The 21,458-nt window shown below is 27.7% G+C and overlaps 1 protein-coding gene across 2 annotated transcripts; it reads right to left on the bottom strand.

The window, feature by feature from the left end:
* Positions 1–15,033: 15,033 nt before the first annotated feature.
* LOC111288473 (auxin efflux carrier component 7-like) lies at positions 15,034–18,726 on the bottom strand. 2 transcript variants are annotated; one of them, XM_022879378.2, is made up of 6 exons: positions 17,085–18,726; positions 16,639–16,930; positions 16,432–16,517; positions 15,832–15,989; positions 15,681–15,757; positions 15,034–15,580 (listed from the first exon to the last, which is right to left on the bottom strand). In XM_022879378.2, exons 1-6 carry the CDS (start codon positions 18,334–18,336, stop codon positions 15,514–15,516), a joined length of 1,932 nt encoding a protein of 643 aa, XP_022735113.1. In that variant the 5' UTR covers positions 18,337–18,726; the 3' UTR covers positions 15,034–15,513. The 2 variants fall into 2 exon arrangements, 1 of the variants encoding a protein (XP_022735113.1); XR_016341782.1 differs by lacking the exon at positions 15,034–15,580 and having other exon boundaries at positions 15,832–16,026; positions 17,085–18,481.
* Positions 18,727–21,458: the final 2,732 nt, after the last annotated feature.

Consider the following 21,458-nt stretch of genomic DNA (forward strand, 5'->3'; position numbering starts at 1 on the left):
TCTTGTACTCATCCGATCATCACACTTACAATCGGACGGCTCTAATTTCAGATCAGAGGAAGAAGATTCTGATAAGGGTCGTAAGCGGATTAAAACGCCATCGTTTTATATTATGGATTTAAGAGGATGTCCCACGTATCGGCTTCGTCAATCTGTTGACTTTCCCAGCTTTTTTTGTTTCTACCACTACTCTACAGTGTTTCTAATGTTAGGACCCGTTTGGGAACTTCTAAAATGAGAAAAATTAAAAGAATTTGTTTTGACGTTTTACCAAACAGCTACAGAAATTTATTGAAGTTGATATACTATTAATATATACTAAAAATAAAAAACATAGGGAGATTTTCCAACGCCAAATCCATTATGAGTGATGGGTTTGGAGTTGGTTTGTGCCTAAAGAGTAGCCCCCAAACTATACGTAATCTTAATTAATTATTAGTTTAAAAAATTAAAAATTTTAATTAACTCATATAATCATTTTTCATTTGTAACATTTAATATATTTGGACTCCTTTAAAAAAAAATTTAGAAGCATTTGAATTTATATTTCTTGGACCAAGGTTTTATTATATTAATATAAAATCTCATTTTTTGTCCCTTTACTAATTTTTTTAATAGTTTATTGAAATTGTAATTATATTATATTAAAATATTTGATTCAATAATATTTACATGTATTTTTTAAAATCTGATTTTTTTCTAATAAAAAAAAAACATTTTAACCCTTAATTACTAGTGTTAACGAAATTGCATTAATTATGCTTGAACCAAAAACATAACGTCACTCTTTCATATTATTGTATTATACATGATTGTCATCAATTAACAAGTTAATAACGAGCTTGACATCTCACCATTAGATTACAAAATCTTAACATATATACATACGGTACAAAAAAAGGGAAATAAACAAGCTCGTTACGTTGTAATTTTCAATTGTGTTTAATTAAAGCCAACACATTGAAGTCTTAGTTATTGTTTTCTTTTTTAAAATTAAAAAGGGTAATTTTTTTTATATTTAAATAAGATTATTATTATTATTATTATTATTATTATTAATAATAAAGGTAATGTCATAAATGACACTTAAATTATAATAAAATATTTAATATGATATTTAAATTTTAAAAATTTTTAATATGATATTAAACTATTAATTTATTAACTAATATGATAACTTAAGTATTATTTATCTATTACGTGTTACATTAAATATGAATATTATATTAATTAATATATTTATAATTCAAATATTATATTAAAAATTTTTAAATTTTAAATATTTTAATATAGTTTAAAAAGCTGTTCATGACATTAACCATTATTATTTTATATACAATTGGGAAAATTTCTAAATTACATAAATTGATTAAAACAAGGGAAATTATTTAATACATAGATAGGGTTAATATGATAATAAATATCTATTTTTAATTAATTTTTTAAAATATATTTTAAAAAATACATATCATCTTATTAATTCTACTTATAAATTTAAAAAATTATATTAACAATATATTTAATAATTTTTCTTAAAAACAAATGGATAAAACCTTTTCTCAATCCCAAACTATCGCTACTTTTGGAAAGAGAGAGAAAAAAAAAAAAGGAAACGAAAGGAAAAGATAATAGAAAATGTTTAGCACTTTTTAAAGTAATGATTGGATAACTAACAAGAGCCAAAGTATGCATATGATATGGATGTGATCTCCAAGATGCGGCTCATAAACTTATTGAGAGTCGATAATGAAGGTTTTTGTATTGATGTAATGATTAGGAGCCGCTAGATTAGGGCGGTTGGAAGGATCATCTAAATCATTGTTTTCTAAAGTGGGCCCAACAAGGCATTGATAGAGACAAACACGAAGACAGGCCTTGCACGTGCACGGACCGTCCATGTCTTTGCAATCCCGACCCACATCGACAGGGAGTACCGGGTCGCCTTACATTGTTATCTCTTCAATTTTTGGATTATTTTCTAGTTCTAGCGGCATCTCCACCCTACACGTCATACACATTGGTCCTCATGATCATGGCCATGGTCGACCATTTTCTAAACTTAACAATGCTATGTGAAAAGGGACCCCACGGCCGTGTGATACGAGAATCATGGTCAATGATCCCTTGAAAATCCAGGACATTTGGTGAGAGATCCACATCAAAAAGGAAGTCCAGTACATGGGTAGCCAGCAGCTGATTGGCTTATGCCCTTTGAAAAAATTATTGGCTTCGCCCTGGGGCTTATATATCTACATATTGTTCAGCATGTATAGTTATTATTTAGTTATATTAACAAAAAATAATATCTTTTTTTTTATCTTCAAATTATATGATTTTTATTATTAAAAAAAAAAAAAAACATCAAGAGGCTTCTTGACCCAAATTTTGCTATGGTCTAAACTTTCATGCTACAAAATAGAGCCATTATTTTGCCTACTCCAAGATCTACAACTCTGGGCTGACCATTTGTTTTCATGGATAGCATATTGTTATTTGGGCCTCTTGGAGGAAAGATTTTGCATTGGGCCTTCCCCAATTCTTTTATTTCCTATATTATATTTATTACAAGCATTAAATTAAATTATATAAATCTCTAAAAGTTAAAATTTATAAAAGATGAATCAAGCAGAAAAAAAAGTGTATTTTTTTATTATCTAAATTCAAATCCATTAAAAGAATATGAAAAATTAATTTTTTATAAATTCATTAAGTTTAATATAAATATAGTTATTTAGATCAATTCATAAAACGGTTGTATCAAATGAACTCAAAAAACTTTTGTCGTTGAATTAAAAAAAATTAAAACTTAAAAGAAAGAAAGAAAAAAAAAAGAGAATCGTGTTCTAAACTAAAGATTGTTAGTTCCGTGTGAATTGGATTGAATTAATACTGGTAGACCAGTTCAAAATTAATTTCATTTTTGGGTAAAATAAATCTACTTTTTGTATTTTAGACCAAATCATGCCAACCCCCAAATAACACTATATGCTAATACTTTTTTTATTTCAATTCTAAGTCTTTATATTTAAAATAATTAATGGAGTACATGCTAATTAAGTGACTTTTAATTTCAATCTAGATGATGATTTGATATTTAATGTTGTATATTTTAATTTTGCTTCATAACAAAATATTTTTGAAATTGTTTAGATTGATAAATATTTTAAATCTTGTTATTATGTATTTTTAGCTATATATTTCTACAATTCAAACATGTAGATTAAAAAAAATTGATACTAATGAAACAATAAATAAAAACCTATACATACAACTTAAAAAAAAAAATTTAATATTTTATGGTATGACATTGACAACTTTGATTCTAATTTTAGGTACAATAGCAAAATATAGGTTTGGGAAGAGAGATAGAGATTGTGATTGAAAATTGTATTTGGGAAAAAATATTTTACTTTTTGTAAATAAAGGTAGATATAATAATTTATGTATTTATGTTATATAAAAATATTAGTAATTCGTATATTTGTATCGTATTTTATACATATAACTTTAAAATCATATATATATTTTTTATAAGAAAAAATTTGAAAGTAGATAGGCTGTTTAATCAATCAGATCAAGATAAGATATGTTGTACTTAACAGTTTAAGACAGGTGACTGCAGGTTATGTGTGTATATATATATATATATATATATATATATATATACTTTTTTTTTGTATGACATTGCAACTTTGATTATAATTCTATATATGAAAGCAAAAGATAGGTTTGATGGGAGAGAGAGCTTGTGATTGAAAATTGTATTTGGGAAAAAAAAAGTTTCATTTTTTACGAATAAAAGTAGATATAATAATTTATGTATTTATGTTATATAAAATATTGATAATTTATATATTTATATTATATTTTATATGAAAATTACGTATTAAAATTTATGTCGATATAAAAATATAAAATATATTTTTTTAGTTTTGTTAAATTTATTTATGATTTTTGTTAAAAATTTAAATTATATTATCTTTATTTTTTATTTATATTATTTTAATATTATATTATTATATTATATTTTAAATCATAAAATCTAAATAATAAGGACCAAAAACTCAAAAGATCACTGGTGAAGATTTTTTAGCCTCATAATAAATAATTTTTGTGTAAATAATATATTAATACTCGTAAGTTACTCGAGTTTGATTTAAATAAAATTTGAATTTGACTTGATTATTATCGAATCAAGCTTGAGTTCGAAGAGCTCAAGTAGCTTGACTCATTGAACTAGCCGAATTTGAATATTCTTATATCTGGCTTAAGTAGTTCGAGAATCTAATCAAATTTTTATATTTAAATATATTTTTATTATTTTAGTTAATAAAATATCTCGAACTTGAACTCGAATATAAATAATCGAGTTTTTATCGAATATAAAAATCGAATTTATTTTTATATGTTAATCGAGCTTAATCGAACGAACTCGAATAATTCAATTTTTATCTCGAGTTGAACTCAAACTAAAAAAATAAAATTTGATTAAATTCAAATTAAATTTTGAATCAAGTTTAATCTCAAATTTAATATTATATTAATTTAAATTCAATCAATTACTACTCTATCATTTAAAAAAAAAAAAATGAGAAAGGGGTTTGAATAGCCCCTTCGACGAAGCGGCCAGCATTGACTTAAATATTGCAGCTCCTATTTTTTCAGCCACATTTCCATGGGCTGAACTTGGGCCATCCCCACTTGTTAGTCACATGCCCTTTCTTCCTTTTGAATTATCCACATCATCCTTGATGTGAACAAAATCCGTCTACGCTTAATCCAAATAATTTAATTTCCTTGAGACAATGAATTTCCGTAAAATTAAAATTCGATTTTTAATATTCATAAAATTTCCTTTTTCAATTCGCCTTAGATCTTTAATTTCTCTAAAAACTCATTAATTATCAAGTATTTTGCTAGGATCTTAAGAAAGGAACAAAAAATAAAATATGATTCTTTAAAAAAATTATTATCATTCCAAAGAAAGCAATTTAAACTCATACAAGAGAATTTATAAGTGTGGACGTCAAATAAATTTTTTAAATTCGAGATATATGTATTTATAATTAAATTAAAATATTTAAATATAATGCAATGAAAGTTTTATTAAATTGATTTATTTTCGTAGTGGAGGTTTCAGCTTTCATATTATTGGCTAATATTGTTTTTGATGGTCAATAATTTATAAACTCCGTTGTACAACTTTCTTATTCCTTTAACTTCGAAAGGCATTTCCTAAAACTTTAACATAAGGCCATATAGTTTTGAATAAATGGAGTCGACCAACAACACAATATTTCTTAGTGTTCCTCCCCCACTTCCATTTAATTTTGTGTTTTGGGCTAATTACGCGAAGAAACTTACCAAGGTCCAGCCGGATGGATACACTGACATAATTTTTTTTGAGAGTAAGCAAAAATTGATTTAAATTGATTAAATTAATCAAAATCGATTGATTTATTCGGTTTATTCGATTTTGATTATAATTAATATTTTAGATTGATTAAATTAATTAATTTGATTAATTTTTTATTTTTAAAATTAATATTCAAATTGATCAAATTAATCAGTTTTTTAATAAATAAAGATAAAAAATTGTAATGAGTATTTTTATTATTATTTTTTTGTAAAATATTGTTGAAATTATTAAATTATTTAGTGCTTCAATTTGAATGATATTTAAGTTTAAATTTTATTAAATTAAATTTGTGGTTAAACAATTGTTTATAATAGAAAAAATGATAAAAAAAATTCAACTATTTAACTAAATTAATCGAACCGAACCGATTTTGATCGATTCGGTTATAGTTGATTATTTAAAATTTTTTAATCTATTAAATTATTTATTAAATAAAAATTGATCAATTTAATTATTATTTTTTTCACACAAAATCGATCAAATCATTCACCTTTATAATTTCTGACTAACAAATTGGTCCATCTATCAGTTCCGAAGCCCAGATGGATACATTCAGCATATGGTACCAAATCCAAATGCAAGCGTTCGTCTGTGTTGGGCCAAGTTGAGCCGAATTCATTGACAAAAGATAAGAGGCAAGGCAGGGGAGAGAAAGGATGAAATGAATTTTAAAATGGTGCCAAAGAGAGAAAGAAAAGAGAGGCTAAAAAAGAAGCAAAAAAAAAAAAAAAAGGTACAAGGACACGGGTTACTCGAGAGGATGCATCCCTAAAGTTTGATACCAAAATGTGGTCATGGATTGGTTTGTAAAAGGATCCTTCCCCCTTAATGGCAACGCCTCTCTCAAAAGTCTAATCCCCTCTCTCCAACCAAATGGTCCCTGCCCTCGGCTCTGGTCCATCTCACCTGACTCTTGTCCGTGGTTCACCCTACATGGACCATGACCCCTCTATCTCACCCTCTCAATTCTCAAATGTCTTGATTGGTAGTTTTTGTTGGCTTGTATTTATTCCTGTCCAAGCCATGGCTTCGTTAGCCCCTGCTCCTTGCCCCCACTTGCTCAACAAATTTAATTCACCAATGACAAACAAAAACAAAGTCAAATTTCTCAACTACAAGAAAAAGTTGCTTGCTCTCTATATATTTATATTATAATCTTATCGGAAACATGTGTTGGGCATTTCATATTCAAACCAACTATTTCACCTGAACAAATTTTGGGTAATTATTGGGGAAGGGGAATCAATTTATTTGGTTTTTTTTTTCTTGCTTTTATCTTGATCAGCTGTCAAATTTTGCCATGGCTAATGCCTAATGGCCCCAACGTATGCATAAAGAATGAAGCAACGCACAGAGGACACCACCATATCTTTCATGCTCACCTAACAGTGCAATTATTGCGAACGAGATGTTGGCTTAATAAAAGAAAGAAATGCACGGAGTGATCAACTCAATTGATTAAAAAATTATTTTTTTAATATAAAAATTTTGATTTCGAGTTTAATTGATAATTGTTTATTAAAATCATATTTAATACATGATTTTTAATCATTTATTTTAGAATTAGATTATATCTTACTATAATTTAAAGGATTAAGTGACTTATTTATTTTCAAATTTTTTGTAAAAAAATTTAAAATAATAAAAAAAATTTTAATTTTTAAAAATTAACTACATTTAATTTTTATATGTATATTTAATTCAATTTTATATTAAATTTATCTAATAATATTTTATTTTATTTATTTAATTATTTAATGAATAATGCAATTATTTTTTTATATATAACTTTCATTTTATAATTATACAGGATAATTTCAACTTGGATTGGAGGCTGTCTATTTCATTGTATTCAGATGCTTGTGCCGCACTGCTGCTCTAAAAGATATATTAAAAATTATTAGTGGTACAATATTTTTTCTTACTTGAAATTTCTAAATGTTTAAATTAATAATATTTTAATTCGTCAAAATTTTCTTAGACTTGTCTAATCTAATCTAATAATATCATCATTAAAAATTTAATCACAAGTCCGATCACTTTCGGAGATTTTTAAGTTCACATGAAAATATTTGCATCAAGTCTCATAAATGAGGAGATTAAGACTTTTGATCTTATCATATATGTGACAAACCAAATTGGCTTAAATTTTATTATCTACCTAACCAGATAGATATGAAGTAATATTTATGATTTTTGCTTTCTTTTTATTGGGTGTGAGGGTGCATGTGATATGCTTGGGCTAGATATGAAGATCTTAAAGTGGAGACTGTTGCATAATTTCTTTCTATCGAGACAGGAGAGATACATGCATGTACTAAATTCTTGGTTTACTTATATTTAAAAATAAAATGCAAGTTGTAATTAGATTTATGATTAAATTGATGTTACGTTTTTTTTTATGAAACTGTTTTTTTAAAAGAAAATTTATGATAGATAAGTTATTTAATTTTTTAAATCAAGATAAGATATATCGTATTTAATAATATAAGATAGATAATTATAGATCATATATTTCAGATGATTTCAACAAATAATCATTTACAAGACTTAAACTCAATAATTTTTCATTCAAAAAGATGAATCTAACTCATTGAGTCAACCACTTGTTGATTATTATAGTAGAATTTAAAGTTTAATTTAATTAATTTATATAATTATTTTTAAAATGGTTCAAATTTTAAGGTAGGGTAATGTATACTAATTTTAAATTGGTTTATGTAGAATATACTAATTTTAAGTTAAATATTAAAAAAAATTTAATTATTTTATTATTCTTCAATAAATTTTTATATTTTTACTTATTCAAATAATCTTTTATGTTTTAATTTGTATTAAAATAAATTTTTATTTCAAATAAAAAATAATATATTTTAAGGATTTATTTAAATATATATTTAAATTTGAAGGATTTATTTAGATATAAATTAAGTATTAAAAGTTTATTTAGATATAAATTAAAATTTTATTTAAATGTAATAAAAATATAAATTGAGGGTTTTTTTTTTGTTTTGGTTATTTTAACCCTAATTTTAAAACCAAAAGTGATTAAGAACAACTGATCAATTCTTTTTACCATAAAATTATTATAAAAAAAAGGTAAAAGGAAGTTAAAATTTTAGAGTACAGCATGATGAAAATTGCAGCAGGAACGACAACAGGGGACACATGATGAAAAATGCAGCGGTGGAGTACTGAGAATTTTTCCGTAAATTAATGATTGACGAACTTTTCCATCCGCTACCTTGCCAATCACCCCCCCCCCCCCCCCATTACAAAACTTTTACCAATTCAATTTCCAAGCAACGTGGGACAGAACTCCTACTCTTTCATTCTCTATCATCTACTCTGCCAGGTAAGAGATTCTGGGGAAAGCCACAGCCCCAACAGATTGATATGAAAAAGAAAAACTGGGTCCATATCTTTGTATTTTTAAAGCAGAAAAGAACTCCAGCAGAGTCTTGAGTTTGTTTCAAAACTTCATTCTCAAACCAATTGTCCCTACCTTAGTTGGAATTCAGATCCTCTCCAACCTTCCTTTCATTCAAATTTTCTCTTATCCCCCCACTTTGGGGTTTTTTTTTTTTATCATTGTTGCATGCCTCTTACAGCACGTGATCAAGGCATGGGCATACACATGAAAATGGGCCACGGGCAACTTTTAGCCACGTTTGCATGCACAGTACGATGGTGATGGCCATGGGGTATATGTGTGTGTATATATATATATATATATATATATGTGTGTGTGTGTGTGTGATGGCTTAGCTGTCCATGTCAGCCTATGTTTGTCCGAACTGTATTTGTTGACCAATGAGTCACATGGTCCATACGATCATTACCGTGTGGCAACCGTCGTTTCTGTTTGGATAGGTCTTTTTTGTTGAGTTTTTGACAAATTACTTAACAGCCATTGATTTCATTCTTGTTCCTGTCACAGTTTTTATTCTTTTTCCATTCTTATTCTATACTTTTCCCATTTGGGATTTGGCATTTGACATTTGAAAGGAAAACACAAGAGAAATACCAAATTTAGTGTCAAAATATGAGAGTCCTTTGAATTTACCCAAAGTTTGGAAATGGGAAATAGCAACAAATAAATGTTGATAATGATGGGGAATGCGAGAGGGACCAGAGTGCACCAATCGGGACACAGAGCAAAACTGTCCAAAACAGCCATATCTAGAGATCATATGTCTAAAGGAGTTTGGCCATTGGAAGCAAACATGGGAGATGGAGACATCAAGACTTTGAATGATATGAAAGAAAATGGGAAAAGTTACCCCCACTCTTTCTCATGTACAAAAGAAAATGCTTGGAAACCTAATTAACATGGCTCCCCAAATCTTTTTCTAGAGACATGGATGATTGTGCAAATTGCCCATTATTCTGTTCAACTTGTTTGTGTTAGTCTTGTTTGTTTTTGAAAAGATGATCCTTTTTCTACTAAGATAAATTAAGTATCAAAATATTTAAATTTTGAATTAAATCTTATCATTCGATTTAATAATTAATGCATGCTTTTTTCAATTCAAAAAATTAAATTAGAATCTATCATCTCTTTCGTAAAAAATTGAAATAGTGTATTGTTATAATGCTAAAATTGTTTCAAAAGATAATTTACTATAATTGAAATGAGAATTTATTAGAATTGAAACGAGATGTTAACATTCTGTTTGATTAGAGACAAAATGCATGCAGGAAAAGCAGATGATGGAGAAAGGGTTATTTTTACTTTTCGGATTGAAAGGATGAGAAGAAATATGCTATTTTTATAAACGGAAAATGAAAGAAAAAGACATAATAATTCATTGAAATGGATAGCCAATTTTGAACTTCAAATTCTTACTTATCCATATTATTTGTCATTCTCTCCTGGCCACTAACAAAGTGCTCGAAACTGATAAAATCATCAATCAGCACCAAGATTAAAGAAGATGCCTTTCAGAAGAGGACGGCCTGGCAGTGGCATCCTTGAAGATCGATTTGATGGGCTAAAAGCCTAAATCCCCTTCTGCATTACATGACCAGATTGGACCACAGCCCTAATTGCAAACCCAAGGGATACCGATCAACAACCATTTGGGATTAGGAGTTGACCACTTCCTAATTATTACTAGTTGTTAACTTTTGTAATTGTACCATTAGTTCTATACATTATCCTCAGCACCTCAAGATCATGCGTGCCATAGCCCTCAATCTTTTCAACACTTTTCAGTCAAATTACTAAACAAATCCGTTATGGGGTTTATATTTAATGTATTATTAATGTATAAATTTTATATAATATTAATAAATTAAATAATAATAATTTATTAATAAGATGAATTAAATAATAATATTTTATTAATAAATAAGTTATTTTAATTTATATATTTTATTTTAAGAATTAATTTATTAATATATTAATAAATTATCATCATATAATTTATTGATAGTATATAAAATTTATACATTAATAATATATTAAATATAAATTTTATATAAATACATACCAACTAAATTATGAACACATGAAATGAAAAAAAAAAAAAAAAAAAGAACACATGAGATAAAACTTGAATTACCATTCATTTTTTAATTGTGAAAAGTGAGGTTCAAATTTAGATATAGTCTTCCATTTTTATTTAGAACTATCTAAATGTTACGTGTTTTAATTTACAAATCTTGTTAATTTTTCACTTAAGTTGTGGTCCATATATATCAATATAAGTAAGGGCAAGGCTCAATTTTTTTGGTGCACTAAGGAGAGGACAAAATGAGCTTGATTGAAGCTGAAGGTGGGAGAGTGAGCCTTCGTGTTGCAATCTCCTAACAAAACCGTGTGAGACCGGACTAGCTATCTATGGTATGTGTGAAAAAAATTTAAATAAATTAAAAATAAATTTAAAATTATAGTGTTTGATTCAATTTGAATTAAGTTATTTATTTATTTATTTTAAATTACATTCAAATATTAAATATATATTAGATTTAGATCATATTTCAAATCGAAAAATAAAAAGCTAAAAAAAATCAAATCAAATTAAATTATTAGATGTACTTTCATAAAATTAAATAATATCATCTCATTAATTCATAAATATCAATTCTTAAAATAAATATACAAAAAATTAACATATTTTTAAAAACTTACTCACTCATGAGGTGATTTATTTAAATTCATTGACAATGTATAAAAAAATTTAACTATTAATTTTAATAGATACAAGAGATGAAAAAAACAAGTAAAAAAAAAAAAACTTAAATTTATCTTTTAAATCTATTAAAATCAATGATTAAATCAAAATAAAAAAAATATATAAAAATTTATTTTTATAACTTAATCTCTTCCCTATATATATACAGAGAAAAATTTTGTATAGTCAACAAGTTTCTTTTCTATGCATTTAAAGGTGAAACTCAACATTTTCTCCAATCATTATAACATTTATTTCTTTCATTTTCAACTTCATTCAAATGAATCAAATATATAAATGGTTTTCTTTTCAATTTTTTTATTCTCATCTCTAAATTTCATTATCAAACTTAAAAGTTTTAGATTATGTGGAAGGAAACCATCACTTAAGCATCGCACAGAATTGGCGTTTCATCAAACAAAAGTTGACCTTGACACCCAAACACAGTGAGTCGAAGTCCCAATCACACTAAAAGTACGAGCATCTTTCATATCGTCTCATCGTAATTTGACGTTGAAAATGAATTTTTAGTTGAAATTAAATGATTCCCTATTAATTTTGATGCAATGGTTTTGTGGACTGTGCTTTGCGATTATGATGAATCAAATTCATAATATTAATTTTGTAGAGAATGGGAACAAGAGGGTGTCCACGTGCTACTTTTGTTTTTATTAAATTTATTTTTTATTTTTTTATTTTTAATTTGTTGTTAAATAAATTTTGTAAAAAAAAAATCCATGGAGGCAAAAATGATAAAAAAATCTCGATTGGTTTTAATTCGTACCGATCCAACATAAATATATTTCTTAAACAAAAGAAATAAAGATTGGATCGAGGTTTTCTCTTGAAAATGAGATAGAATTGAAAATAAATTTAAGGTGTTTCATCTCGTCTTGAGTGTTCACGTGACACTTTCATTATTTTTTTTATTTTTTTTATATTTTTAAAGCTTTTTCTTTTTTGGATTTTTTAAAAATATTTTTTACTTTTGTTTTTATTAGATAAATTTTATAATAAAAAATTTATTTGAGATAGAGATGACAAAATAATCTGTATTTCATATATTTCGATTTACTTTAATAATTTTAGTGTATTTTCTTTTAATTCGGAATAATTGTGTTGAATTTTTTTTTTTTTTTTTGAATCAAGCCCAGATCATAGCAAGATTTTAGGTATTATACCTCAATCTTGATATCTATAAATATATATTTTATTATTTATTTAATTTTATATTTATTTATACTATTAAAAATATTATTTAATACCTTAATTTATTATTTCACTTGCCATTTCATTTGGTTTTTTGTCATTTTTTTTAAGATTTTTATTAGATAAATTTGTAAAGAAAAACTCAATAGATGTAAAAATGATAAAACAACCTATATCCGATAGATTTCGATTTGTCACGATCCAATTGATATATTTTTTAAAAATAAAGATGAGGTTAAGTTTTATCTTTTTGAATAATTTTGATCAAGTCGATACCAGGTTTGAAGTGCTTTGTCACAACCTTTCTCGGGATATATAAAAGAACATATTTAATTATTTATTTAATTTATATTTACATATATTATATTAATAAAGATATTATTGAATATTTTAATTTAATAAAAAACTATATTTATATATAATTAAGTTATAATTTATATTAAAAAATAAATATACTTATATTTTTCTATAGTAATGTTATTAATGAATTGAACCGAGCTGTGTTTTGGCTGAATCTATATTTAGTATTAATAATTTATATATTTGTTCAAACCAGACGCCTCAAATTTTTCTAAGGTTGGTCCAAGTCGAAAAATAAATTTCGACCTCACCCATTAAGCCTAATTTGTATAATAAAAAAATAAAAAATAAATTATTAAAATAAAATTTCACAAATATAAATATATATACTTATATAATTATAATATTTTAATTATATATTTTATTTGGATCAAATTCAAACTTTAAGTTTTTTATTCAAGGTTCGGATCAAAATTTAAACGAATCTAAAAATTATCTCTAAATCATTTTAATGGACCTTAATTTTTTTTTGTCTAAGTGCTCTCAAAACTTGAACAAACTTTAATGCATAAGCAGGTAATTCAACTCTTTAATAAGTCTAAATTATATGTTATCTATTAAAATTGAGTATAAAAATTTTATTTTTATCATATTTAAAACGTAATTTTAAAAAATAAAAGATTATCTCGTAATAAAGCATGGGTTTAATTCTAATTTGATATAAATTTTGTTAGACATAATGATCTGGGTATTCATATTTTGTGAAATATTAAATTTATATATTTATATCATATTTTATATGAAAATTATTTGTCATAATTTATATTAACATAAAAATATAAAATAAAATTTTATAATTTTATTAAATTTATATATAATTATTATTAAAATTTTAAATTATATTATATTTATATATATTTTTTATTATATTCGTATGATATTTTAAATTATTTAATTTAAAATTTTGTATAATCACATGGGATGCCATGCTAATGGACCACTTCAATTCCACTTAAGAAAGAATTAAAAAAAAATTGAAACAAAAAAGAAAGAAAGAATTAGTTGAAATGTTTGACCAAACTACCATACTCCAACCAGAAAGGACGACTTCTTTTTGTAGGGTATGGTTGTGGGCGCATCAAAAGCGAAAAGCAATGGTAGCTGCTTTTGACTTCAGCTTTCCCCTCTTTTCTTCTCCTTTCACCTCCAATAAAAATAAAGTTTCAGATGTTAACAATTGAAAATTTTTGCTACGTTAAGCATTCTGCGGTAATGTTCGAGTATATAAGTTTCTTGTTCTGCTATATGTTTTAATTGATTTCTTCCAGGATGATAGTGATGGTTTAATATAATTTATGAGCAATTTTAATCGCTCGTCGGCATAAAAAAATCTTATACGTAAAAGAGTTCAAAAAAACCCACCAATTAGAAAGACAATGTTCTTCCAAAAAGATGTCCCATCTCTCATTCTCATCATCTTTCTTCCATAACTTTTTTTTTTAATTTTTTTATTAATAAATAATTTATTCGATTGATTAAAATTTATTTAATTATTTTTTGAATTAAAATATTATCAATAATCACTTGTTAAAATTATTTTAAATATATAATTTATAATCATTTATCTTAAACTGTCATATACGATACATTTTATTTTGATTTAAAAAATTAAATAACCTATCTACTCATAAATTTTTTTTTACAAAAAAAAAAACTCTTTTTTTCCTTTGCGAGGAAATTCATTGGAGAAATGTCTTTGTCTAAACCAAAAATCTAATTAAAGGTGAATTAAAGGTGAATGAGTAATGAGCAATGAACTCCTTTTCAATCTTTTTTCTAATCATAATATCCTATACAAATTACAAACCAAAGAAAGACGACAAACGCAAATAATTGCCGGTTCTACGGACAATCAAAAACCAACACTAGGAACAAAAGAAATAAATACTATTATTACATTTCATGAATCATATCGATCCCTTGTCGCTTTGCAATATAGACATTTCAACTTTGAAATGGAGCTTTACAACAAAACATAACGGAGATGAAGAGAATTAAATATCATGTGACCACCTTTTTTTCCCTCGTTTTCCTCTTCAATGTCTCCTTTATCCTGGATTGGCCTTATTTTCTTCTTTTCAAAACTATAGGAAGTTGGATAGACTTGGCTTTTAATGGGGGCATGATCCTTTTATCAGGGGGAAAATCACTAGGTAAAATATCATAGCTGAGATAGCTCCAAAAATTTTGGAACCTTTGGCAAATTTTTGTGTACGAAAATCTTCTTTACGGGAAAATCCTCATGTTAACGTAATCCGATCGTGATCATTGGCCCCAAACCTGAACACACGTATCGTAAAATTCCCCTCATATTCTGGCTTATGGCTTACCGTGGAAGAAAAAACTTTACAATCCTAGAAGAATGTAGTACACGAGCGTTATCGGTAATGCTATCAGCATCCCAAAGATAACCCTGCAAATTTACCAAATTCAGACATCAGCTACTGATAACAGAGTTGTTTACGATTTACAATATAGAATTGAATTGTTCTAGCAATTCAGGTTTTACTTACGCAGTACTGAGAATTGCCGGGTGAACATTGTACTCTTTGGCAAACACAAACGGTACAATTCCTTGTGGCAGAGCGGCCTGTTAATTGGACAAAATTAGCTAACAGTATCAAACAACCCAGAATTGTTACAGTGGAAAGTGAGTTCTTTTACCTGAACAATGGCGATGCGGAGGAGTGTGCCGCGCAACCCTACTGCGATTGAAGCGGCAGCCATGACAGCCGGACCGGTCAAGAACCTAACTGCCATGGCAAAGGCGGCAACCTTGTTCCCACAAGCGATGATCTTGGGTTGCAGAGCCATGAACAGACCTTTCATCATATGAACATTCAACAATTAGGACTTTCCCTAGAAAACGATAAATATCATTAAAACCCTCAATCTTTCAATCCAACTACTTTCACTAACAGGGGCCAACCGATGCCCACCGACCCTGGACCGCTAGGCAAGGTCGCAACACTACCCCACATGCCGGCAGGTCAATCCCATTTCCAGTTCAAAGATTAACCATCAATTTCTTGCAATAACAAAGGTCACATGAAATTAAAAAATTATAAAAATAAAATAAAAAGGTGCATGGCTGCAAGCTGTGCAACCATGTCGTTGCTTAGACAGGGTATACATCACTACCCAACTACACGCCTTGCCAGACCTTGTTTTTAGGTCAAGTGCGCTTTCATCACTTGGACTTATTCACATAACAGGGTAGTGCTAATATTTCTTGAGGATGAAGCAAATAACAGAAATGCTCACCCAAGCTAAACATGGCCATTCCTAGTCCAGCATCTGACAGGATGGAGATAGACTTCTCTATTATTTTCGGCATACTCACATGCCACCTGCAATTAAAACCCCAAAGCAGTCAATTTATGACATCTGAAAATACCCAAAAATAAAGGGAACTTGTTGAATAAAGTTTGAACCTTTGTTATTAAACTTACTGCCAAATGATCAACTAACCTAAATGCAATTAGGGACCAAACAAGACCGATGAGGCTGGAATATGTGTTGGGGTTTCGGATAAGCTTGCGCCAGACCATGATCAAGATCAGGCGGGTCATTACACTCGCCGGGGGCATTTGTTTGCCACCAACCAAATCCGGTGCTCCGGCGGCTTTAGGGTGCAGCTCAGCCGTTGAACTTGACCCCAACTTATTGAGTCCAGTCGGCCCTTCTTTTTCTCTCTCCTCCTCCCCATCTCTTCCAGCAAATCTAAAGTCCTCCCTATTAAAGTCACCACTGGCTGGCATAGCTTCAAACCAAAAGCAACAATTTTATTAAATATTAGTAGTTTTAAAAAATTTTAAGAAATTCGAAACATTGTAGTACTAATCTAATACTACATTAACTTTAGTAGTAATTGTTAACTAATTAGATGAATTAATTAATCAATTAACTTATTTTACTTTTGTTTTCCCCGTTTTGAGGGTGATCAGCAACCAACATCCTGATCTCTTTAGCTCCCTGATCAGACCGTCCAGATTGCTCGGACGCTCCGAAATCTGTCCCACCAAAGGCGTGAAGTCCACCGCCTTCTGATGCCGGCGAAGCACTGGAACTCCACACAAACATGTGCAATTCCTTTGCATCATGATTCACTTTATTATTCTCCTTCTGCTGTTGAACTTCTTGTTGTTGCTGTTGCTGCTGTGGCTGGCTGTTTTTACTGTTCTTTGTCACGGACGAAAATTCAGGATTTGGAGCAGGGTACGTTGTAGGAACTGTCTGTGCTGGATAAAATCCAAATCTTGGAGACATGACGTTACAGTTTTCTTCAAAATTTGATGGTCTTGGAGTTGGTCCTCTTGAGGATTGAACAGAGTACAAATCAGCTGGACCAAAATTAGATTGCCTTCCAGGAAATCCTTGAATACCCATCATTGAATAAAAGTCTGAGTTGTTAAAATTCGAACCTCTTGGAGTGGGATTCCGAGACGAGCTCACGCTGTATATCTCAGCTCCAGTAAGGTTCGATGGCCTCGGCGTCAATGCAGGAAGCGAACAAGGCCCAAAGGATCTCCTGGAAGCATTAGATTTCCTCACAGTAACGTGAAGCTTCCCGTCTTCGCCAATTTCAGCGTCTGTTTCAAGAAAATCACCGCCATCAAGTGAAACAACATCGGAATCAACTTTAAAAGAAACTATGGAAGCTGCAGTTTCCGGAAACTGCTCCATGATAAGTATTTTGGCACCACGGTACTCGAAAAGGAAAAGAAGAAGAGTGTACCAAATAATACACTGGAGAACCACGACCTGAACCATTAGCATTCCCGAGTACTGACCGTACATAGCGATTAATAGAGGAATGCCCATGACCAGAGTGTTGGGAAGAGTGGATAAAGAGAAATTTGTGATCATCCATTCCAGGCTTCCATTCCTGGTGAAATTAGTCCACAACCCAAGAACAAATAACATGATGATTTTCTGAAGAGTATCGGCAGCTATGAACCTGAAGTTCATGGCGTAAGGGTCGTTGGTGGAAATGAAATGGAAAGACAAGAGAGGAACAGCAAAAATGGCGACAAAACGATTGATTCCAGAGCACTGGTCAGGGGAGAAAATTTTCCACCAACGTACAGAACCGTAAGCTAAGATCATAGCCACGTACAGTGGGATCACCGCTGTTAAAACGGTGTAAAGATCCTTCCAACTAATCATCTTTCTTGTTTTTTTTCTTTCAGTTTTATGTGAAGCTGAAACGGTAGAGGTACCTGGAGAAGATGTAGAGGGTTTTACTTTTAAGGTTGGTTTTGGAAGTAGGAGAAGAAGAAGAGCATTGAAAGCGAGAGGGATGTCATGGGGATAGTAAAGAACTGTTACTTAACTAACTTAAAACGGATAAAATCTTAAGTGTGTTTCTCTGACAAGTGCTGCTGCTGATACTTGTTCATATACTGCAAATTTTCTGATATATTGGGAATCAGAGAGGGAGAGAGAGAATAAGAGGACTCCAGAATATATTAATATATAGGGGGAGAGAGAGAGCAAAGAGGAAAGGGAGAGAATAGAAAAGAATAGAAGGGAGGTGGGGGATTACATTGTTGTAATGAAAAGAAGGGATTAGTAGTGAAGTGAAGCTGGGTTGGGTTAACAAGTAACCACCTTATGTGGTTAAGTTAACTAGAGAGTATGGTTACATAAGTATAGGTGGCTCTCGTCTTGTGGCATGGCTTTCTTCCTGACGTGGACACCCTCCCTTCCTTTTTCTCACTTGAACATTTTGGTTTTTCCATCTAATTCTAAATTCTCCCAAAATTTATTGGCAAAATACTCCAAAATTTGTAAAAAACTCACGTTTTATATTTTATAAAAAAAATCACAAGAAAATAAAAAATTTACAAATACTAAATTTTAATTTTAATTTATTAAATATTATATTTTAAAAATAAATTACATAAATCAATTAAGTTATAAATTTTGAATTCTTTTTTGATAACGCTTATTTTTATAAAAAAATTTATAAATACTAAATTTAAATTTATTAAAATTATATTTTAAAAATAAATTACATAAATCAATCAAGTTATAAACTATGAATTATTTTCTGATAATGCTTTCTTTTCTACTTATGTTAGCTTCGGTCAAGAGCTGATGGAGGGTTGAAAATGAATTTATCTGGATATTGGGTTTCTTTCAAATTCACCCATGCATGCTTTTTTGAATGAAGTCTCTGTAAAAGCATCTTTCTTACTCCGATCCAAAATCGATCTGTCAAGTCAAATCCTGAAATCCTTGAGATCTTGTGAGTTTTATTATTATTAATATTATTTCAATTGTAAAATTTGATTGCATGGTCAATATTTTCAAGATTGTACATAAAGAACAGAGGGGAGTCACGAGTGAATCCATGCGGTTGTTGTCTCTATCTTTGACTTGGGTTTAACAAATACATCTTAGCCAACGAGTTAGTCCTTAACCAAATCTCAATCTTAGTAGAAATGATAATAAATAGTAAATAAATAAATATTTATTATTATTTGATTAGTTTATTTTATATTTGAATAATTATAAATGAATAATTAATATATTCAAATAATTATTTTATTATTTGTGATAGATTCAAAATAAATATAAATATTATTATTAGATATTTAATATCTAAATCTATTTAAATTTTAATAAATAGTAATTGATATTTGAATTCGTATCTGAATCTATTACCCATTTACATATATAAAATTTATATTTGTAAAAAGTTTTAGACTTTCAAAAATAATTTTTATTTATTATTAATTAAGAATAAATTTAAATTTTAAATTAAATTTATGTTTATTTTTTATTTTGACAAAATTATAAATAAATAGATATTTAAACAGATAATGTATATTTAAACGGATTCAAATTTAATAGTAATATTAAACTTAAACAAATATTTAAATAAATTTAGACATTATAAATAATAAATAAATTCAAATACGAATATATAAAAAATTACGAATATCCATTCCATTATCATTCCTAAATCTTAATTATATATAATCATCAATTTACTCCCATCGTTTATCTGTTTATCTATATTTCAATATTTGAGCTCTTTTAATGTTTTTTTTTTTTTTTTTGAGAAATGATAGTTCATTATTTCTAAATATTTTTAAGAAAAATTTATGTACACATAAAAAAACGTACAAATAATTTATTTTTTCTTACATCAATTTTTTTAATCTGATAAAATTTTATATTATTTTTTTATTTTTCAAAAATATTATCTGAAAATAGTTATAAGTACATATGTATATATCTCTTTTATGTATATCTATATTCATATTTTAATGTTTATAAAAATGATCGGTTGAGCCAAATCTTTAATTTGTAATTAAAAGAAAAAAATTTCTCATTCTATTGTTAATTCTTCCATCACCTTGCCAGTAAAGGAGTTCAATGGGCTGGGCCCATATTAATCCTCCTTTTTAAAATCTAAGCTTGAGCGCAATCCAATCATTCATTCACTTATTATTTTATTATCAAAATAGTATTAATATTTTAAAATTAAGATTTAAATTAAATAAATGATTTATTTATTATAATAATCAAATCAAGTTGGGTAGCATCAATCATTTGGGCCTAAAGCTATGCCGACGCAAGAGAAGCTAGCCCGCATGGCCCATGGGTGGATACTAACTAATCCGTTCCTCCAAACCTCTGCTTGTCAATTTAAAGAGAGTTAAACATTTTTGTTGTTATATTAACCGTTATTATAAATTCACAAAGATTGGATTGATGTTTTATTGAACGCAAGATATTATTTGATAATTTAATTTAATTACTTAATAAATAAGAAAACTTGTTACTTATGATAAATTAATTGGTTTATAAATATTAAGGAGTCTTAATATATAGTAACTGGAAAATATGAGAAAATTATGGAAAGATAATAATAAAACTAGTTTTAAATCCATGTTATGCACATACATACAAATTAATTATTTTTCTACATACACTATTATTTAAAAAGTAAAGAATTATTTATTAAAAAATAAGAATTTTATTTTAAAACATAGTATATTTGTAATTTTAATAAGAAATTGTATTTTTATAATAATATATAGTATTAGAAATCTCATTTTGTAATATAGATGGTGTATATATATATATGTATATATATGAAAAGAGATCAACTTATACTAATATAATTTTTTTTAATTATTATTTAATAGATCCAAGGATGAAATTAAACTATTTTTTTATTTATCTTTCTCATCCTTTTGATCTATTAAAAGTAATTATTAGAAAATGATGTAAAAAAGTTTAAAACTTTTTTGATATAACTTGATCCTTTTCAT

Source organism: Durio zibethinus, chromosome 4 (genome assembly GCF_047325235.1).
Source record: "Durio zibethinus cultivar Kanyao isolate XHJ-2024 chromosome 4, ASM4732523v1, whole genome shotgun sequence".
Lineage (NCBI taxonomy): Eukaryota > Viridiplantae > Streptophyta > Magnoliopsida > Malvales > Malvaceae > Durio > Durio zibethinus.